This window comes from Oncorhynchus keta, chromosome 34 (genome assembly GCF_023373465.1).
Source record: "Oncorhynchus keta strain PuntledgeMale-10-30-2019 chromosome 34, Oket_V2, whole genome shotgun sequence".
Taxonomy (NCBI): Eukaryota; Metazoa; Chordata; class Actinopteri; order Salmoniformes; family Salmonidae; genus Oncorhynchus; species Oncorhynchus keta.
Window position 1 is genome coordinate 65,265,638 of NC_068454.1, and position 17,412 is coordinate 65,283,049.

The following is a 17,412-nucleotide window of genomic DNA, read 5'->3' on the forward strand; positions in this document are numbered from 1 at the left end:
AGCCACTTTACAATAGTGCATCTAAATCTTTTTAGGGGGGTGAGAAGGATTACTTACCCTATCCTAGGTATTCCTTGAAGAGGTGGGGTTTCAGGTGTCTCCGGAAGGTGGTGATTGACTCCGCTGTCCTGGCGTCGTGAGGGAGTTTGTTCCACCATTGGGGGCCAGAGCAGCGAACAGTTTTGACTGGGCTGAGCGGGAACTGTACTTCCTCAGTGGTAGGGAGGCGAGCAGGCCAGAGGTGGATGAACGCAGTGCCCTTGTTTGGGTGTAGGGCCTGATCAGAGCCTGGAGGTACTGAGGTGCCGTTCCCCTCACAGCTCCGTAGGCAAGCACCATGGTCTTGTAGCGGATGCGAGCTTCAACTGGAAGCCAGTGGAGAGAGCGGAGGAGCGGGGTGACGTGAGAGAACTTGGGAAGGTTGAACACCAGACGGGCTGCGGCGTTCTGGATGAGTTGTAGGGGTTTAATGGCACAGGCAGGGAGCCCAGCCAACAGCGAGTTGCAGTAATCAAGACGGGAGATGACAAGTGCCTGGATTAGGACCTGTGCCGCTTCCTGTGTGAGGCAGGGTCGTACTCTGCGGATGTTGTAGAGCATGAACCTACAGGAACGGGACACCACCTTGATGTTAGTTGAGAACGACAGGGTGTTGTCCAGGATCACGCCAAGGTTCTTAGCGCTCTGGGAGGAGGACACAATGGAGTTGTCAACCGTGATGGCGAGATCATGGAACGGGCAGTCCTTCCCGGGAGGAAGAGGAGCTCCGTCTTGCTGAGGTTCAGCTTGAGGTGGTGATCCGTCATCCACACTGATATGTCTGCCAGACATGCAGAGATGCGATTCGCCACCTGGTCATCAGAAGGGGGAAAGGAGAAGATTAATTGTGTGTCGTCTGCATAGCAATGATAGGAGAGACCATGTGAGGTTATGACAGAGCCAAGTGACTTGGTGTATAGCGAGAATAAGAGAGGGCCTAGAACAGAGCCCTGGGGACACCAGTGGTGAGAGCGCGTGGTGAGGAGACAGATTCTCGCCACGCCACCTGGTAGGAGCGACCTGTCAGGTAGGACGCAATCAAGCGTGGGCCGCGCCGGGAGATGCCCAACTCGGAGAGGGTGGAGAGGAGGATCTGATGGTTCACAGTATCGAAGGCAGCCGATAGGTCTAGAAGGATGAGAGCAGAGGAGAGAGAGTTAGCTTTAGCAGTGCGGAGCGCCTCCGTGATACAGAGAAGAGCAGTCTCAGTTGAATGACTAGTCTTGAAACCTGACTGATTTGGATCAAGAAGGTCATTCTGAGAGAGATAGCGGTAGAGCTGGCCAAGGACGGCACGCTCAAGAGTTTTGGAGAGAAAAGAGAGAAGGGATACTGGTCTGTAGTTGTTGACGTCGGAGGGATCGAGTGTAGGTTTTTTTCAGAAGGGGGTGCAACTCTCGCTCTCTTGAAGACGGAAGGGACGTAGCCAGCGGTCAGGGATGAGTTGATGAGCGAGGTGAGGTAAGGGAGAAGGTCTCCGGAAATGGTCTGGAGAAGAGAGGAGGGGATAGGGTCAAGCGGGCAGGTTGTTGGGCGGCCGGCCGTCACAAGACGCGAGATTTCATCTGGAGAGAGAGGGGAGAAAGAGGTCAGAGCATAGGGTAGGGCAGTGTGAGCAGAACCAGCGGTGTCGTTTGACTTAGCAAACGAGGATCGGATGTCGTCGACCTTCTTTTCAAAATGGTTGACGAAGTCATCTGCAGAGAGGGAGGAGGGGGGGGGGGATTCAAGAGGGAGGAGAAGGTGGCAAAGAGCTTCCTAGGGTTAGAGGCAGATGCTTGGAATTTAGAATGGTAGAAAGTGGCTTTAGCAGCAGAGACAGAGGAGGAAAATGTAGAAAGGAGGGAGTGAAAGGATGCCAGGTCCACAGGGAGGCGAGTTTTCCTCCATTTCCGCTCGGCTGCCCGGAGCCCTGTTCTGTGAGCTCGCAATGAGTCGTCGAGCCACGGAGCGGGAGGGGAGGACCGAGCCGGCCTGGAGGATAGGGGACATAGAGAGTCAAAGGATGCAGAAAGGGGAGGAGAGGAGGGTTGAGGGAGGCAGAATCAGGAGATAGGTTGGAGAAGGTTTGAGCAGAGGGAAGAGATGATAGGATGGAAGAGGAGAGAGTAGCGGGGGAGAGAGAGCGAAGGTTGGGACGGCGCGATACCATCCGAGTAGGGGCAGCGTGGGAAGTGTTGGATGAGAGCGAGAGGGAAAAGGATACAAGGTAGTGGTCGGAGACTTGGAGGGGAGTTGCAATGAGGTTAGTGGAAGAACAGCATCTAGTAAAGATGAGGTCAAGCGTATTGCCTGCCTTGTGAGTAGGGGGGAAGGTGAGAGGGTGAGGTCAAAGAGGAGAGGAGTGGAAAGAAGGAGGCAGAGAGGAATGAGTCAAAGGTAGACGTGGGGAGGTTAAAGTCGCCCAGAACTGTGAGAGGTGAGCCGTCCTCAGGAAAGGAGCTTATCAAGGCATCAAGCTCATTGATGAACTCTCCAAGGGAACCTGGAGGGCGATAAATGATAAGGATGTTAAGCTTGAAAGGGCTGGTAACTGTGACAGCATGGAATTCAAAGGAGGCGATAGACAGATGGGTAAGGGGAGAAAGAGAGAAAGACCACTTGGGAGAGATGAGGATCCCGGTGCCACCACCCCGCTGACCAGAAGCTCTCGGGGTGTGTGAGAACACGTGGGCGGACGAGGAGAGAGCAGTAGGAGTAGCAGTGTTATCTGTGGTGATCCATGTTTCCGTCAGTGCCAAGAAGTCGAGGGACTGGAGGGAGGCATAGGCTGAGATGAACTCTGCCTTGTTGGCCGCAGATCGGCAGTTCCAGAGGCTACCGGAGACCTGGAACTCCACGTGGGTCGTACGCGCTGGGACCACCAGATTAGGGTGGCCGCGGCCACGCGGTGTGGAGCGTTTGTATGGTCTGTGCAGAGAGGAGAGAACAGGGATAGACAGACACATAGTTGACAGGCTACAGAAGAGGCTACGCTAATGCAAGGAGATTGGAATGACAAGTGGACTACACGTCTCGAATGTTCAGAAAGTTAAGCTTACGTAGCAAGAATCTTAGTGACTAAAATGATTAAAAAGATACGGTACTGCTGAAGTAGGCTAGCTGGCAGTAGCTGCGTTGTTGACACTACACACCATCCCCACTGTCAAACATGGTGGTGGCAGCATCATGGTTTAGGCCTGCTTTTCTTCAGCAGGGACAGGGAAGATGGTTCAAATTGATGGGAAGATGGATGGAGCCAAATACAGGACCATTCTGGAAGAAAACCTGATGAAGTCAAGACCTGAGATTGGGACGGAGATTTGTCTTCCAACAAGACAATGATCCAGAACATAAAGCAAAATCTACAATGGAATGGTTCTAAAATAAACATATCCAGGTGTTAGAATGGCCAAGTCAAAGTCCAGACCTGAATCCAATCGAGAATCTGTGGAAAGAACTGAAAACTGCTGTTCACAAATGCTCTCCATCCAACCTCACTGAGCTCGAGCTGTTTTGCAAGGAGGAATGGGAAAAAAATTCAGTCTCTTGATGTGCAAAACTGATAGAGACATAGCCCAAGCGACTTACAGCTGTAATCACAGCAAAAGGTGGCGCTACAAAGTATTAACTTAAGGGGGCTGAATAATTTTGCACGCCCAATTTTTCCGTTTTTGATTTGTTAAAAAAGTTTGAAATATCCAATAAATGTTGTTCCACTTCATGATTGTGTCCCACTTGTTGTTGATTCTTCACAAAAAAATACAGTTTTAAATCTTTATGTTTGAAGCCTGAAATGTGGCAAAAGGTCACAAAGTTCAAGGGGGCCGAATACTTTCGCAAGGCACTGTACCTACAAAATCCCTGACTTTGTGCAAGTGTACCTAGAAGAATTTATGCTGTTTTGAAAGCAATGGGCGGTCACACCAAATATGGATTTGATGTAGATATTTCTTCTGTTCACTCACTTTGCATTTCATTCATTGATAAATATAATCTATTAACATGTCTATTTTTTTAAAAGCATTCTTACTTTACAGCATTTTTTCACATCGGCCTAAAACTTTTGCACAGTACTGTACGTGCTTGTAGTTCGTCTATTTTATTATCCAATGATTGTACATTGGCTAATAGGACCGATGGTAAAGGCAGATTACCCACTCGCAGTCGGATCCTTACAAGGCACCCAGACCTACGTCCCCGATATCTCTGTCTCTTTCACCTGCCGAATGATTGGGATGAGGGCCTTGTCGGGTGTCTGAAGTAAATCCTTTGCGTCCGACTCGTTAAACAAAAAATCTTCTTCCGGTACGGGGTGAGTAATCACTTTCCTGATATCTTGAAGCTATTTTACATCATTAGAGACTGTGGCAGAAACATTATGTACAAAATAAGTTACAAATAACACGAGAAAAACACACACAATAGCACAATTGGATAGCGGACCGTAAAAACGGCAGCCATCGCCTCCGGTGGTATTATCAAACACCCCACTTGTCTATTGTACATTCAACATATTCTTTAAATGCTTAGTGGTGATGGTGAATGTGCCGTGTAAAGAATGTGTTGCCCATATGAGACAGACGCTAGAGCCACTGACCTGTTAAATATGGCATATATACTGAGTGTCTCAGTTTAACTGCTTGGGGACATGACCCTGCCCCAAATGCTGTAGCTTAGTAATTACAACACAACATTGGTACAGAATGATAGTGACAAGTGAAGTATTCCGCTCATAACATTCGAATGATAGTTACGGTTATTCAATCTCGTCAGCATGCAGTTCTTGCTTGCTTGAGTAGAGTGAGATTGTCCTTGTCAAGAAATAAAGACAATTCACAGGCATCTGATGATCAACTACAATACATTTAGAGTAGACCCTGGCACGCTATGGCGGTATTTGTAGATGTTTATGCCAACACCCACAGGTTGGTACGTCACGGCAAACCCTGTCAGACTGTGGTGGTTCTTATGAAGTTGATTTGAGCTATTTGAATGTTCTCATACACTCAAGGTCACAGAATCGAAAAACCAAAACACTCATATAAGGTCAGTATAAGTATTGTTTTCACCGTTTGGGTTTTCCAGACAGTCACTTCTCAACAACCCCACAAAGGACAAACACTCCACTATTTCCTGATATCTCTGACTTACCAACTGCCCAATATCATTTCACCACTATCAGCACGACCATGTACAACAGGGTAAGCTGAAGAGTATGTTTAACAAATAGGTTTTATTGTGAATTAAACTAGACTAACTTTATGAGGACATCATGTTGTGGTGTAAATTGCATTAAAAGTTCACATAGTCAAGTAACAACATCGTAAATGTGTCCACGTAGACTGAGCACATCTTGAATTGTGTCTATCCTAACCATGCATGTCTGCTATTGTTTCTGGTTTTGGCACTCATAATTCAGTGTTTATTCCAGACTTCAAGGCTTCCCTGATGTCCTCGGTATGTGTGTGTTGTGTGTGCCATTCTTGATATCCTGTTTTGACTGAGATTGTATTATTCAAATTTATTTTCTTGCAAAGTGTTGTAATTTCAGGGGGGGTGAGTTAGTTAGAAACTTTGTCTCATAAAATGATGTTATAAAAGGAGTATGCAGACAGGGTCACTGCCATCTGTCACTGCCAAATGTGTACAGCATGCAGCAGCAGTGTGAAGAGTAGCCCGGATGTAGGGATTACACCCTCACCCACACAAAAATGAACACGTCCTAGTGACTGTACTCATGAACACTCTCACTATGCCACATCCAATGGCATTAGAGGTCAACTTTTGAAGAATATTGGCTGTGAGTGGTTGTAATATTCCTGAAAACATGAGATGAGTGCATGTTCAGTTCATGGGTGAAAATGAAAAGTGTGCCAACTTGAAGACAGGAGAGTGTGGGGGGGTGTTTATCCCCAGTTGAGTAGCTTTGTATCCTTGATATCACTATTACTGCATTGTAGTTATTGCTTTACTAAACTCAGTATTATGAAATCTTTCAGTGCTGTTCACAAATATCACCTAGGTCATAGCCATTCTGATGTACCACCATTCATCATACGACATGTTTTTCCTCTGGTGTTGAATTCAAGCTGAGTAAATCTGGGCTCAGGAAGGACTGGTTGGTGCAGGATAGTCGGCAACCTTCAACATGGATAGGTAGATAGTCACTCTCAAATGTTACCAGCCCAAGATATTAGTGACTTTAAACAAACAACTACATCAATCAGTCGCTAACTGGATGGCTATGAGAAACAACCTTCGTATAACCCTTTGTCCTAAATGACTAAATGAGGATTATGTCAAAGCTGAACAATGTAATGTATCAACAACCAAATACAGATGTGCTTTGCAATTCGGTAATATGTCATTCAGGGATGATTGCATCACTTCATTATAAGTGATATTGCAAATCTATTATAGTTGACAGTATCTTTTATTCATCTACAGTATATCGCTCCATTGATTACGTTGTGACTTGTAATGATTGTGGTAAGTGGTTGATTCACTGTCCATTCTGCTAAATTACTCAGATGTCACATTTTCTAAGAGAAACCAGGGGCTATGTAATATTTGCTAATGTTACATACCTATCTTGCTCTTATCAAAATGAATTCTAAAAAAGCGACCAGGTACATTATTACAGTAATGTATGTGAAAATGCATATATACAGTATACAGTACCAGTCAAAAGTTTGGACACACCTACTCATTCAAGGCTTTTTCTTTATTTGTAATATTATTTGTACTATTGTGCAAAGCTGTCAAGGCAAAGGGTGGCTACTTTGAAGAATCTAAAATCTAAAATACATTTTTATTTATTTAACACTTTTTGGGTTATTACATGATTCCATGTGTGTTATTTCATAGTTTTGATGTCTTCACTATTATTCTACAATGTAAATTGATCAGACATACAGTGTAGACATTGTTAATGTTGTAAATGACTATTGTATCTGGAAACGTCTGATTTTGAATGGAATATCTACATACTGTAGGTGTACAGAGAACCATTGTCAGCAACCATCACTCCTGTGTTCCAATGGCACGTTGTGTTAGCTAATCCTAGTTTATCATTTTAAAAGGCTAATTGATCATTAGAAAACCCTTTTGCAATTATGGTAGCACAGCTGAAAACTGTTGTTCTGATTAAAGAAGCAATAAAACTGTCCTTCTTTAGACTAGTTGAGTATCTGGAGCATCGATTACAGGCTCATAACGGCCAGAAACAAAGACCTTTCTTCTAAAACTCGTCAGTCTATTCTTGTTCTGAGAATTGATGGCTATTCCATGCGAGAAATTGCCAAGAAACTGAAGTTCTCGTACAACGCTGTGTACTACTTCCTTCACAGAACAGCGCAAACGGTCTCTAACCAGAATAGAAAGAGGAGTGGGAGGCTGTGGTGCACAACTGAGCAAGAGGACAAGTACATTAGTGTCTCAAACAGACGCCTCACATGTCCTCAACTGGCAGCTTCATTAAATACGACCTGCAAAACACCAGTCTCAACGTTAACAGAGAAGAGGCGATTCCGGGATGCAACTAAGAGTTGTGAAATTTTACCACATACTTGTGAAAATAGTACCAAAGCGATAAAAACTTAGTAAAAGCCCTGACCTCTAAATCACGTGGCATGTCATCATCATCACACACTGAATTCATGTAAATTAGACATCCACCAACCACAGACTACGTGACTGGCACTATTGGCCAATAGGGTAGTGAGGATGGCTCATTATTACAGAAAGGTGATATCATGGGTGAGGGGTAAGCCGTGTGCTTGAAAAGAGGGTGAGGGGCATTGTACGAAGGCAATGTCAGGTCAAAGCAAAATCAACCCAACTCTCGCAAAGGGACCCTGAATGAAATGGTTGGCCTTTGAAGAGCTGTTTCTTTTTTCCCCGAAGTTCATGTTTAACCTTTGGAAGAAGTTGTAGCAATTAGCCCATATTTAGAGGGTTTGTTGACCATCTCTTTCTTATCTTAATTTCCTTTGCTGCAGGATTTGCTTTCAAGGTAGCTATTGGGACATCTTGGGGTGGGTTACCTACCCTTTTAGGCCAGCACATTTAGGTGAGGAGCATAGATGGGTGTATGTGTTACCTTCTTTATAACAGTAGCTGAAACAGAAGTATGATAGAATGCATGCACACTGTCCTATAACTGTAACAAGTCAAAACCTTTAAATCATATAGGGCAGATGCTAAGTGTGAAGTGTGAGGGAATAAGTCAATCCCACTTAAAATACAAAATGGTCGTACGGTTGATTACCGGACATATAGACTGCAACAGTACTGAAGGACAATGATACAATATACTGTATATGTGAGATTAAAAGGACATAAATGAAAGCGTTTCAACAAACTCTCTTTGTCAGAGCAACTGATTCTCATTGTGTTGCACAGTACAGCTATGATTCAGCAGTGGGTCAAATGGGCAACATGTACGCCGACGGGAGACGTCAGTCACAATCTCGAGGAAAGTTCAAAGCTTAGCTGGTTATATGAAAACACACATTGTTGAAACACAATGTCCAACGGACCCCAGAGGACTTTTTCACCAGGGAACGAAAGTTTAGTGCGATATTATTAGACCCCAACTAAGTTTGATCTTCTATGCTTGTGCTATATCGAGAGGTGTCAGTTTATAATGTTATCACAGTGGGACATACTCGTTGATATGAAAAGTGTGTCGTTGTACTACAACACATACTAACAGTTATAGGGATATAAAATATTGGGTTATTTTTGAGTGCTTGTGTGTGTCTCTCTGTGTGTAATATAATTGTTTTGATGCATACAGGTTAACAAAAAGAATGTAGTTCTATGTTTGGTCAAAAGGCGGCTTGTGCCAAATCATGCCTTGAGATTCCTAGTTGGGTAGGGTTTAGGTGGGCATCAGCCATACTCTAGAGGTAGATGGGGTGTAGTGACAACGACTTACTTGGCAAGATCCTTTGGGATAGCATTGAGTTTGGGGGTCCTCAACAGACAGCTAGCAGGGCAACTAGGAAAGAGAGAGCGAGAGAGAGGCTTTTTTGAGAGGGGTTGCTCTTTGCGAACAGCTGTAGAAGTGAGTAAACAACAGCATAGGGTTTCTGGTGGCTTGCTGCCGGCTACCCAACTTGGTGTGGTTGTCATTAACCACCACCCCAGCCCTCTGCTCTGTAGGCTAACACATGCCTAGAGAGTGCTACATGAATGCCACAATCCTGTATGTAATGGGAGCAGCGGTAACCTCGATTGGAGGGGGGAGTGAGCCGGCAACCTACTGCTGATATTCCCTTGAGCAAGGAACTCAACCCCCTAAACTTCTCATTGGGAACTGCACTGCGGCTATCTTCTGCTCCAGCCTCTCCAACATTGTGTGTGTGTGTGTGTGTGTGTGTGTGTGTGTGTGTGTGTGTGTGTGTTGGATTAAAGCAAAAGACAAATGTCCACCTCATGTGGACTAAAAACTATATCTTAACTTATGTGTGTTTCCAACTGAGTGTTGTTTCTAGATTACCCATATGTATCCATACGTTTTCCCTGCTTATCATAACCTTGGCTTATAGTGTACAGAGCCTGTCTGGTTGTCACTCTTGTCCTGCCCAGTTAGGGTAACACTGGATCTTCTGTGCCACAAAAAGTCAACTCACATAGGGTTGGTCCCAAATTGTTTCCAGGTAATCAGAAACTCTTTTGTGTGTGTGTGTGTGTGTGTGTGTGTGTGTGTGTGTGTGTGTGTGAGAGAGAGAGAAAGAGCCCGAGAGAGACAGATTGATGCACTGGGTTATTTTGGTCAGCCTATCTGTTCATTTCCATCACTCTCCTTTATATATAGTGTATGCTGATTAACCTTTCCCCTAATTCTTCTTGAGATATTTATTTATTTTCAAACACTATATATACAAAAGTATGTGGACACCCCTTATAATTAGTGGATTCGTCTATTTCAGCCACACCCGTTGCTGATAGGTGTATAAAATCAAGCACACAGCCATGTACTCTCCATAGACAAACATTGGCAGTAGAATGGCCTTACTGAAGAGCGCTGTGACTTTCGATGCCACCTTTCCAACAAGTCAGTTTGTCAAATGTCTGACCTACTGGAACTGACCTGGTCAACTGTAAGTGTTGTTAATGTCAAGTGGAAACGTCTAGGAGCAACAACGGCTCAGCCGTGAAGTGGTAAGCCACACAAGCTCACAGAACAGGACCGTCGAGTGCTGAAGTGCAGAGTGTAAAAGTAATCTGTCCTGTTCTGGAAGCAACGTCAGCACAAGAGCTGTTCGTCGGGAGCCTCATGAAATGGGTTTCCATGGCCAAACAGCCGCACACAAGGCTAAGATCACCATGCGCAATGCCAAGCGTCGGCTGGAGTGGTATAAAGCTCGCCGCCATTGGACTCTGGAGCAGTGGAAACGCGTTCTCTGGAGAAATTATTCACGCTTCACCATCTGGCAGTCCTAAGGACGAATCTGGGTTAGGTGGATGCCAGGAGAATGCTACCTGCCTCAATGCATAGTGCCCACTGTAAAGGTGGAGGAAGAATAATGGTGTGGGTCTGTTTTTCATGGTTCGGCCAGGCCCCTTTGTTCCAGTGAAGGGAATTCTTAATGCTACAGCATACAATGACATTCTAGATGGTTCGGTGCTTACAACTTTGTGGCATCAGTTTGGGGAAGGCCCTTTCCTGTTTCAGCATGACAATGCCCTCGTGCACAAAGCCACGTCCATACAGAAATGGTTTGTCGAGATCGGTGTGGAAGAACTTGACTGGCCTGCACAGAGACCTGACCTCAACTCCATCTAACACCTTTTGGATGAATTGGAATGCCGACTGCGAGCCAGGCCTAATCGCCCTTCATCAGTGCTCGACCTCACTAATGCCCCTGTGGCTGAATGGATGTAAGTCACTGCAGTAATGTTCCCACATCTAGTGGAAAGCCTTCCCAGAAGAGTGGAGGCTGTTATAGCATTAAAGGAGGGACCAACTCCATATTAATGCCCATGATTTTGGAATGAGATGTTCGACAAGCAGGTGTCCATATACAGTGGGGCAAAAAAAGTATTTAGTCAGCCACCAATTGTGCAAGTTCTCCCACTTAAAAAGACGAGAGAGGCCTGTAATGTTCATCATAGGTACACTTCAACTATGACAGACAAATTTAGAAAAAAAAACAGAAAATCACTTTGTAGGATTTTTTATGAATTTATTTGCAAATTATGGTGGAAAATAAGTATTTGGTCACCTACAAACAAGCAAGATTTCTGGCTCTCAGAAACTGTGTGAACAACTTTATGGGAATAAAAAGGGTTCTATCATTTGAACGTTTTTCTATGTAGTCAATAATAATAAAGCCATGTTTGTTTTCCATGTGAAAAACATCTGAGCAGTTTGAATTTATGACATTTCATTGGTATCAATGTCTGTAATTTGGTCATGAGATACAGTTCATGGTCAGTGAACTACAACAATAACATCTCAACATTTCATTCTGCTGATGAACTGTGGTTCACCTAACCTACCATAAAATATCATTCACAGCAGGTATGTTAGTATCATCTGATTCCCTGTCGTCTGCTGTCAGCTCCATAATTATATCATTTTCCGTGAGTTACTGTTTAGTAAGGATGAATAAGTGACTTAATTAGTAAAGTGTTGCTCTACGCTCCCTAATGCTTCAATGACAGTGTCAATATGCAGCCCCTCTGCTGAGAGGTCATTTATGAAGGGCCATTGGTAAAATGCAGTGACAGGGTGAGGGTGGTTAGTGTCCACCCTGACATTGGAAGGTTGGGGGTTTGAGTCTCACTAAAGACGCCAAAAATGTGACCTGATGCCTCCCTGCTTGGCACTCAGCATTAAGGAGATGGATTTGGCGTAAGGCCCTGTTAACAGACTAGCGTCCTCTCCAATATGTAGTTCTACATCAAGCTGCCACATGCTACAGAAACAAGAGAGATAGGCTCCTGCTGTTCAGGCTTGGACAAGGGTTACTTACTGTTCAAATGCATTGACAACCTTGCTGGAATAGAACCAGAACAGACAAATATTTGTCATTTCTTGAAAGGAAGCTAATATAATAAAGGCAAAGAGAGAGGGAAACACTTCAGAATGTAATATATATATTTTTTCTTTGCATAGAAAACCAACCCATAGGTTCTCCTCATATAAAATACTTCTCGCATTTTCACATACCCAAATTCAATACATAATGTAGATCTCTCATTTACTCATTCCCATTCGACAAGATTGGTCGTTACCATGAAGTCACTCTCTTCTACCATAAACCACTGAGTTAAAATTCATGTCAAATGACCGAGTATAATCTGGAAGACTATTATGAATAAAAAAATGTCATTTTTCATTATCTAATTACAGAGCCATTTATATTAATATAAAGTGGAATAGAATGTAACATTAAAACACTTTCTATCCCTTCATTACTTTTGCATGGTCACAGCATCGTATCTGTCTGACCTAAAATGATAGCTGTGCACACTCAATGTATGGATGTGAATTCTAACATTGTTTCATTCCTCTGAGAGAATATGGCAACTGTCAAAACACTCGAACACACTGAAGTACAGAACTACCGTGGAATGGCAAAAGGGTTACAGACAGACATAGGAACAATCCGTTTCTGAAGACTACAATGGCGATAGTGACCGTGGACACCAACATCTACAATCCATATTCATTCAGCCTGAATAATTTCACTTGAACTTGACTCTCAAGTCCACATCTCAGTCCTGTTTCTTGAAAGAATCTTCAGAGCTTTCTGCTTCACAGCAGTGCTGCTCTTTAACCAGTCACCAGTCCGTTCCCTGACAATGCTTAGACTACAACGGGGATTCATTGCAACTCTTACTCGTGGTTCAGCAGACCTGAAGAACATGGCCCTTGCTGTTTGAGATCCTTGTCGACCTGAGAGAAAGTTGGAAAGAAAAACAGTTGGAAAGAAAATAATTAAGACTACATTTGCAACTGTGCAAATTCAGTGCCATCTGCTTCACCTTTCACTAGTAACTGACTATATCTGTTAAATCTCCATCTTATATTCTCCATCTCCTTACCTCGGAGTAGGCAGGGGGAGGAGGGTACCAAAGCTCGGGGGCGCGCATGAACAGTCCTTCCTCCTCATCTGCGTCATAGTCGACCAGCAGCGGTGTGAGGGGGGAGTCGATACGGCAGTCGCGGGAGATGTTGCTGTAGCTGGGGGGTTGTGACGGGAGGCGCAGTGACCCAAAGCTACTGGAGGGGGTGTTCAGGGACTCTGCCTGACTGTTCATGCTGTTGGTGCGGCTGCCAAAGCCATTGAAGGGGATGTTCCCAATGACCAGGGGCAACTCTAGGACCACCTTGTCACTGCCGGGAATGTGCACATAGATCTGATGGATAGATATATATAAGTCATTCCTAGGTCACAAGTCCTTTCAATCAATTTTCAATGTCAGGTTTATGGTATTAAATCAAGCAACAAGTTGTCTCAAGTTTGTGACTCACCCTAAGGGCATAGTCCACGTGAATGATGTCGCACCCCAGGAGTGAAGGCTTGAGCCTGGGCACTCGGATGGTCTTGCCCTGCCACATGTCACACATGCCCGAGATGATATGGTTGCCCCTCACGACTGAGAGCTTCTGCCCCACGACCTTGGTCCGGCCATTGGCCTGGTAGGTGTGCTTGACCATGATGGCTGCCTTGGGCACCACGATGCGTGAGCAGGTGTTTTCAAACTTGGCATTGATGCAGATGTCCTCGCCCTCGCAGAAGCCCTTGCGGTTGATCTTGGCACTGATGGACACATGTCCATCTGGGATGAACACGCAGGTGAGCTTCTTTTCCTTCGTACCTGCAGCTGGAGCCTGGATGAGAAACATTAATATGAGTTAAACATAAATCACCAAGTATGTTGATTCCAAGTCAACCATCATGCCTAACACCAACCACCCAGACCTCAAAATCTCTCATGTATAGCTAGTTATGGCAAAGTTATACAATATGTAATATGTAACCTTTATTTAACAAGGCAAGTCAGTTAAGAACAAATTCTTATTTACAATGACGGCCTAGGAACAGTGGGTTAACTGCCTTGTTCAGGGGCAGAACGACAGAGTTCTACCTGGTCAGTTCGGGGGATTCGATCTAGCAACATTTCAGTTACTGGCCCAACGCTCTAATCACTAGGCTACCTGCGCTCTAACCACTCGGCTACCTGCCGCCATGCATCATCATTACATGGCTCATTCAGGAGAACAAGGTGTATAATGTAATAACTATCAAGTGGCATATATTCCTTGTGGTGATAATTATGATGATGTGATGAGCAATTATGTACCAGGAGGTCAGGGGTGTTGACGTCCAAGGGCTCCTCCACCTCAAAGTGTTTCTCGCACTGCAAGGCAGGCTGGGAAGGCCTTTCCAGCACTGCCCTGACATAATACTGGACACAGCCAAACTTCCCCTTGTAAGACGACACCAGTTGCCTGTGACAAAAGCAGGAGGAATATTTATTGTGGGATGCTGTCATTATTACATAATGCTATGCCTTTATAGGTAACAAACAACAAGATTTTTTACAGTCCTTGATGCTTACCCAGCATGTGGCAGCTCGAAGCCAAACATGTACTCATATCTGTTCCCTGGTCTGAGAGTTACCAAGCCGTTGGAATCTGAGGATGAGAGAAATATATTATGGTCCATTCATTAAACTATGAACAGGTTCATATATTTTAGGCTATTTGTGCAATCCACTGTAGACCAAAGGACACCCACCATTGGTCCATTTATAGTGCTAATGGGCCAATAAAAATCACCACTGGTGCATTTGATCACCCATAAACATAAACGTATGCAAATAAAACATATAGCGAGTCTATAAAGCAGAATTTCTCATGCTCCATCTTTGAGTACTGTACTCGCAGAATTCAGTAGCCAACTAGTGGCAGTGCATACATCCTGAATGACACAGGGTGTAGCCTGCCGACTGCAGTGAATGTCTATATTCACATTCGATACAATGACATTTACTTGTGTTTATATTTTAGTTTATAATATTACCTCTAGTCTGTTGGTCCAGATAAACGGTATCTTCGTATTTCAGATATTCAATGTCTTCACGGCATCTGTGCTTTCCTTTCGCGTACTCTACTTTTGCGCATCCAATTCCAAACACTCTCATAGAGGACAACTTGGTCACCTCCGACACCTCAACCACAATATTCCCGGATACCTTGTCACCACTGGAGTAGAAAGCCTTAGTAGGATCATGGAAAACGATCTCAAATATTTTCAATTTCTTTGTAATGATTACCATTTTAATATTCGTTTAGTGTGCCAGTGAGTAAGAAAATATAAATGGAAAATAGCCGACCACTATTATTAGCCAGTTAAGCCTATCGATGAACAAATGTCCAACGTCTTGATTGCTATCCAAATAACTATACTGTCACAATGTTAGCTACTTATTGTCATCAACCGTACAATTGGGAGCTGACTGTAAACAGCAAGTCTCCGCTTAGGTTTTATATGGATGCCAATAGACATCCCAACCCAGTCTCGCCAGCTGCATACTCACTATCCCGTTTCGGGACTGTGCATGCTGTCGGTGAATGCACAGTCTGAACTGCTGCATGTACAGCGCTCTCATTGGTAAAAAAAAAAATGTTTGTGCCCCTCCTTGCCAATCAGCACACAGAAAGACCGCGTGGACACCTAGTGGTAAAGTAACGAAGAAGAGTAGCTCTATCGCATGTATAGGCGTGGTTCAGGGGTTAGATCCTTCTAGATCTTGTCCCCCAAAATGAGTCAACCAATCATTATACCCAACGTACACGTGTTAACAGAAAAGTTCTCTCAATCTCTAATAATACAATGTTGATTAAACGCAAGCATGAACAAGTTTGTTACTTCCAACAAAACCTTTCATTTGGGTAGGTAGCCAAATGTGTCTCTGATGGTAGGCTATGCTTGCTGACTATCAACAACACTCAAAAGGTAGCCAATAGGGTAGAGAGTCGGGTTCAAATCCCAAATCTGACAGGAAGATCTGGTGTGATGTGAAAAGATGTTGCAACATGGTCTCAGAGCATTTCGTATTGTAGCGACCCGCACAGACAGCTGTGTGTTATGAGTTATGCTGTTTGTTTGTTGTGTTGTACTTACCAGTACCCCATATTCTGACATGCCAGTCAACCTGCTATCTGCCAGCCAGGAATGTTTCGGTGCCCGGGCATCCTTGTGGTTGTTGGAGCGGAGGGGGGGTTTGGCGGGGGGGTGGAGCACCACAAGTTTAAGACCATGCTTAGCCATTGTTCTCTCTCTTACGTTTTGTCTTAACAAGAGATGGTAACTGTTGTTTTATACTGTGATCCTTGATTTATTTGTTGTGGGCTACAGCCAAACAGTAACCTGTGTTGAGTTGTTTTAATAAACCCGCAATTCGTAAACTCAAGCCTCTGACTGGACATTTGTTCATTTATGATCTAGCCAGGTCATTACAGTATTATTCTGTAAGTTTATCTGAGACACTCCATTTTGTATGATATGTTACGTTTCGTATGGTATGTATCCATTTCTGGATGTCCATCATCCATTTCTTATGATATGTTACGAATTACAATTCATATGATACTCTACGAATTTCAATTTGTACAATATGTTACATATTTGCAAAATGTACAATATGTTACGAATTTGCAAAACATGTTAGGAATTCCATTTTGTTATGGCTAATGTTAGCTAGGCGGCTAACATTAACGTTTTCTAGCTCTAGGGGTAAGGGTTAGGAGTTAGGTTAAAAGGTTAAGGCTTGGGTTAGGGTTAGCTAAAAAGGTTTGGGTTAGGGGAAGGGTTAGCTAAAAGGTTTATGGGATAGCTAACATGCTAAGGAGTTGCAAAGTAGCAAAAGTTGAAAGTAGGTGGAAATTAGCTCAAATTGTCCGCAATGAGATTTCAACAAATAACCTTTAGGTTGCTAGACGTTCTTATTATACGCCCACCCCGAACAACCACCCTCCTTTTAACTTTTTAACCATACCAAACCAAACATATATCCTACTCATTTGAGTGTCCCGGATGTACATTTACTATGTTACGTCTAGTCTATAAGACCAGTCTGGATAATGAGGGGGTTGTTGCTGGATTAAATATTTTAACTCTTTCATAAAGCACCTGTGGTTCCCTTTGCAAGGCATGGTCATAAAGCCTGGTTGCTATCTGGAACAGTGAAAGATTATCTTTCACGACACAATCAGAAGTTAAACATAGGCATAATCGTTTCACAGCGCGGAGGTAACAAGTAACGACCTTCAAAGGCATGGAAACACCTGTAGCGTTTGCCGGCAGAGTGTACTTGACAGAGAGTTGGCTACTTGGCACCTTTGGAACAGAGTGCAGGCTGTAA

At 44.0% G+C, this 17,412-nt stretch overlaps 1 protein-coding gene across 1 annotated transcript; it reads right to left on the bottom strand.

Annotated features, from left to right (window-relative positions):
- Positions 1–12,110: 12,110 nt before the first annotated feature.
- On the bottom strand, positions 12,111–15,594 carry LOC118367689 (thioredoxin-interacting protein-like). Its single transcript, XM_035751278.2, has 6 exons — positions 15,069–15,594; positions 14,605–14,680; positions 14,347–14,494; positions 13,514–13,873; positions 13,084–13,398; positions 12,111–12,934 (listed from the first exon to the last, which is right to left on the bottom strand). The coding sequence occupies exons 1-6, from the start codon at positions 15,322–15,324 to the stop codon at positions 12,875–12,877; spliced, it is 1,215 nt and encodes a 404-aa protein (XP_035607171.1). The 5' UTR covers positions 15,325–15,594; the 3' UTR covers positions 12,111–12,874.
- Positions 15,595–17,412: the final 1,818 nt, after the last annotated feature.

Bases quoted from the DNA above. Each gene is read 5' to 3' on its own strand.
- LOC118367689 (XM_035751278.2), bottom strand. From the start codon at position 15,324: ATGGTAATCATTACAAAGAAATTGAAAATATTTGAGATCGTTTTCCAT. The intron at 13,874-14,346 runs GTACATAATTGC...TTTCTCATCCAG, and splicing joins TCAACACCCCTGACCTCCTG to GCTCCAGCTGCAGGTACGAA. The intron at 13,399-13,513 runs GTGAGTCACAAA...TCTATCCATCAG, and splicing joins ACGTGGACTATGCCCTTAGG to ATCTATGTGCACATTCCCGG.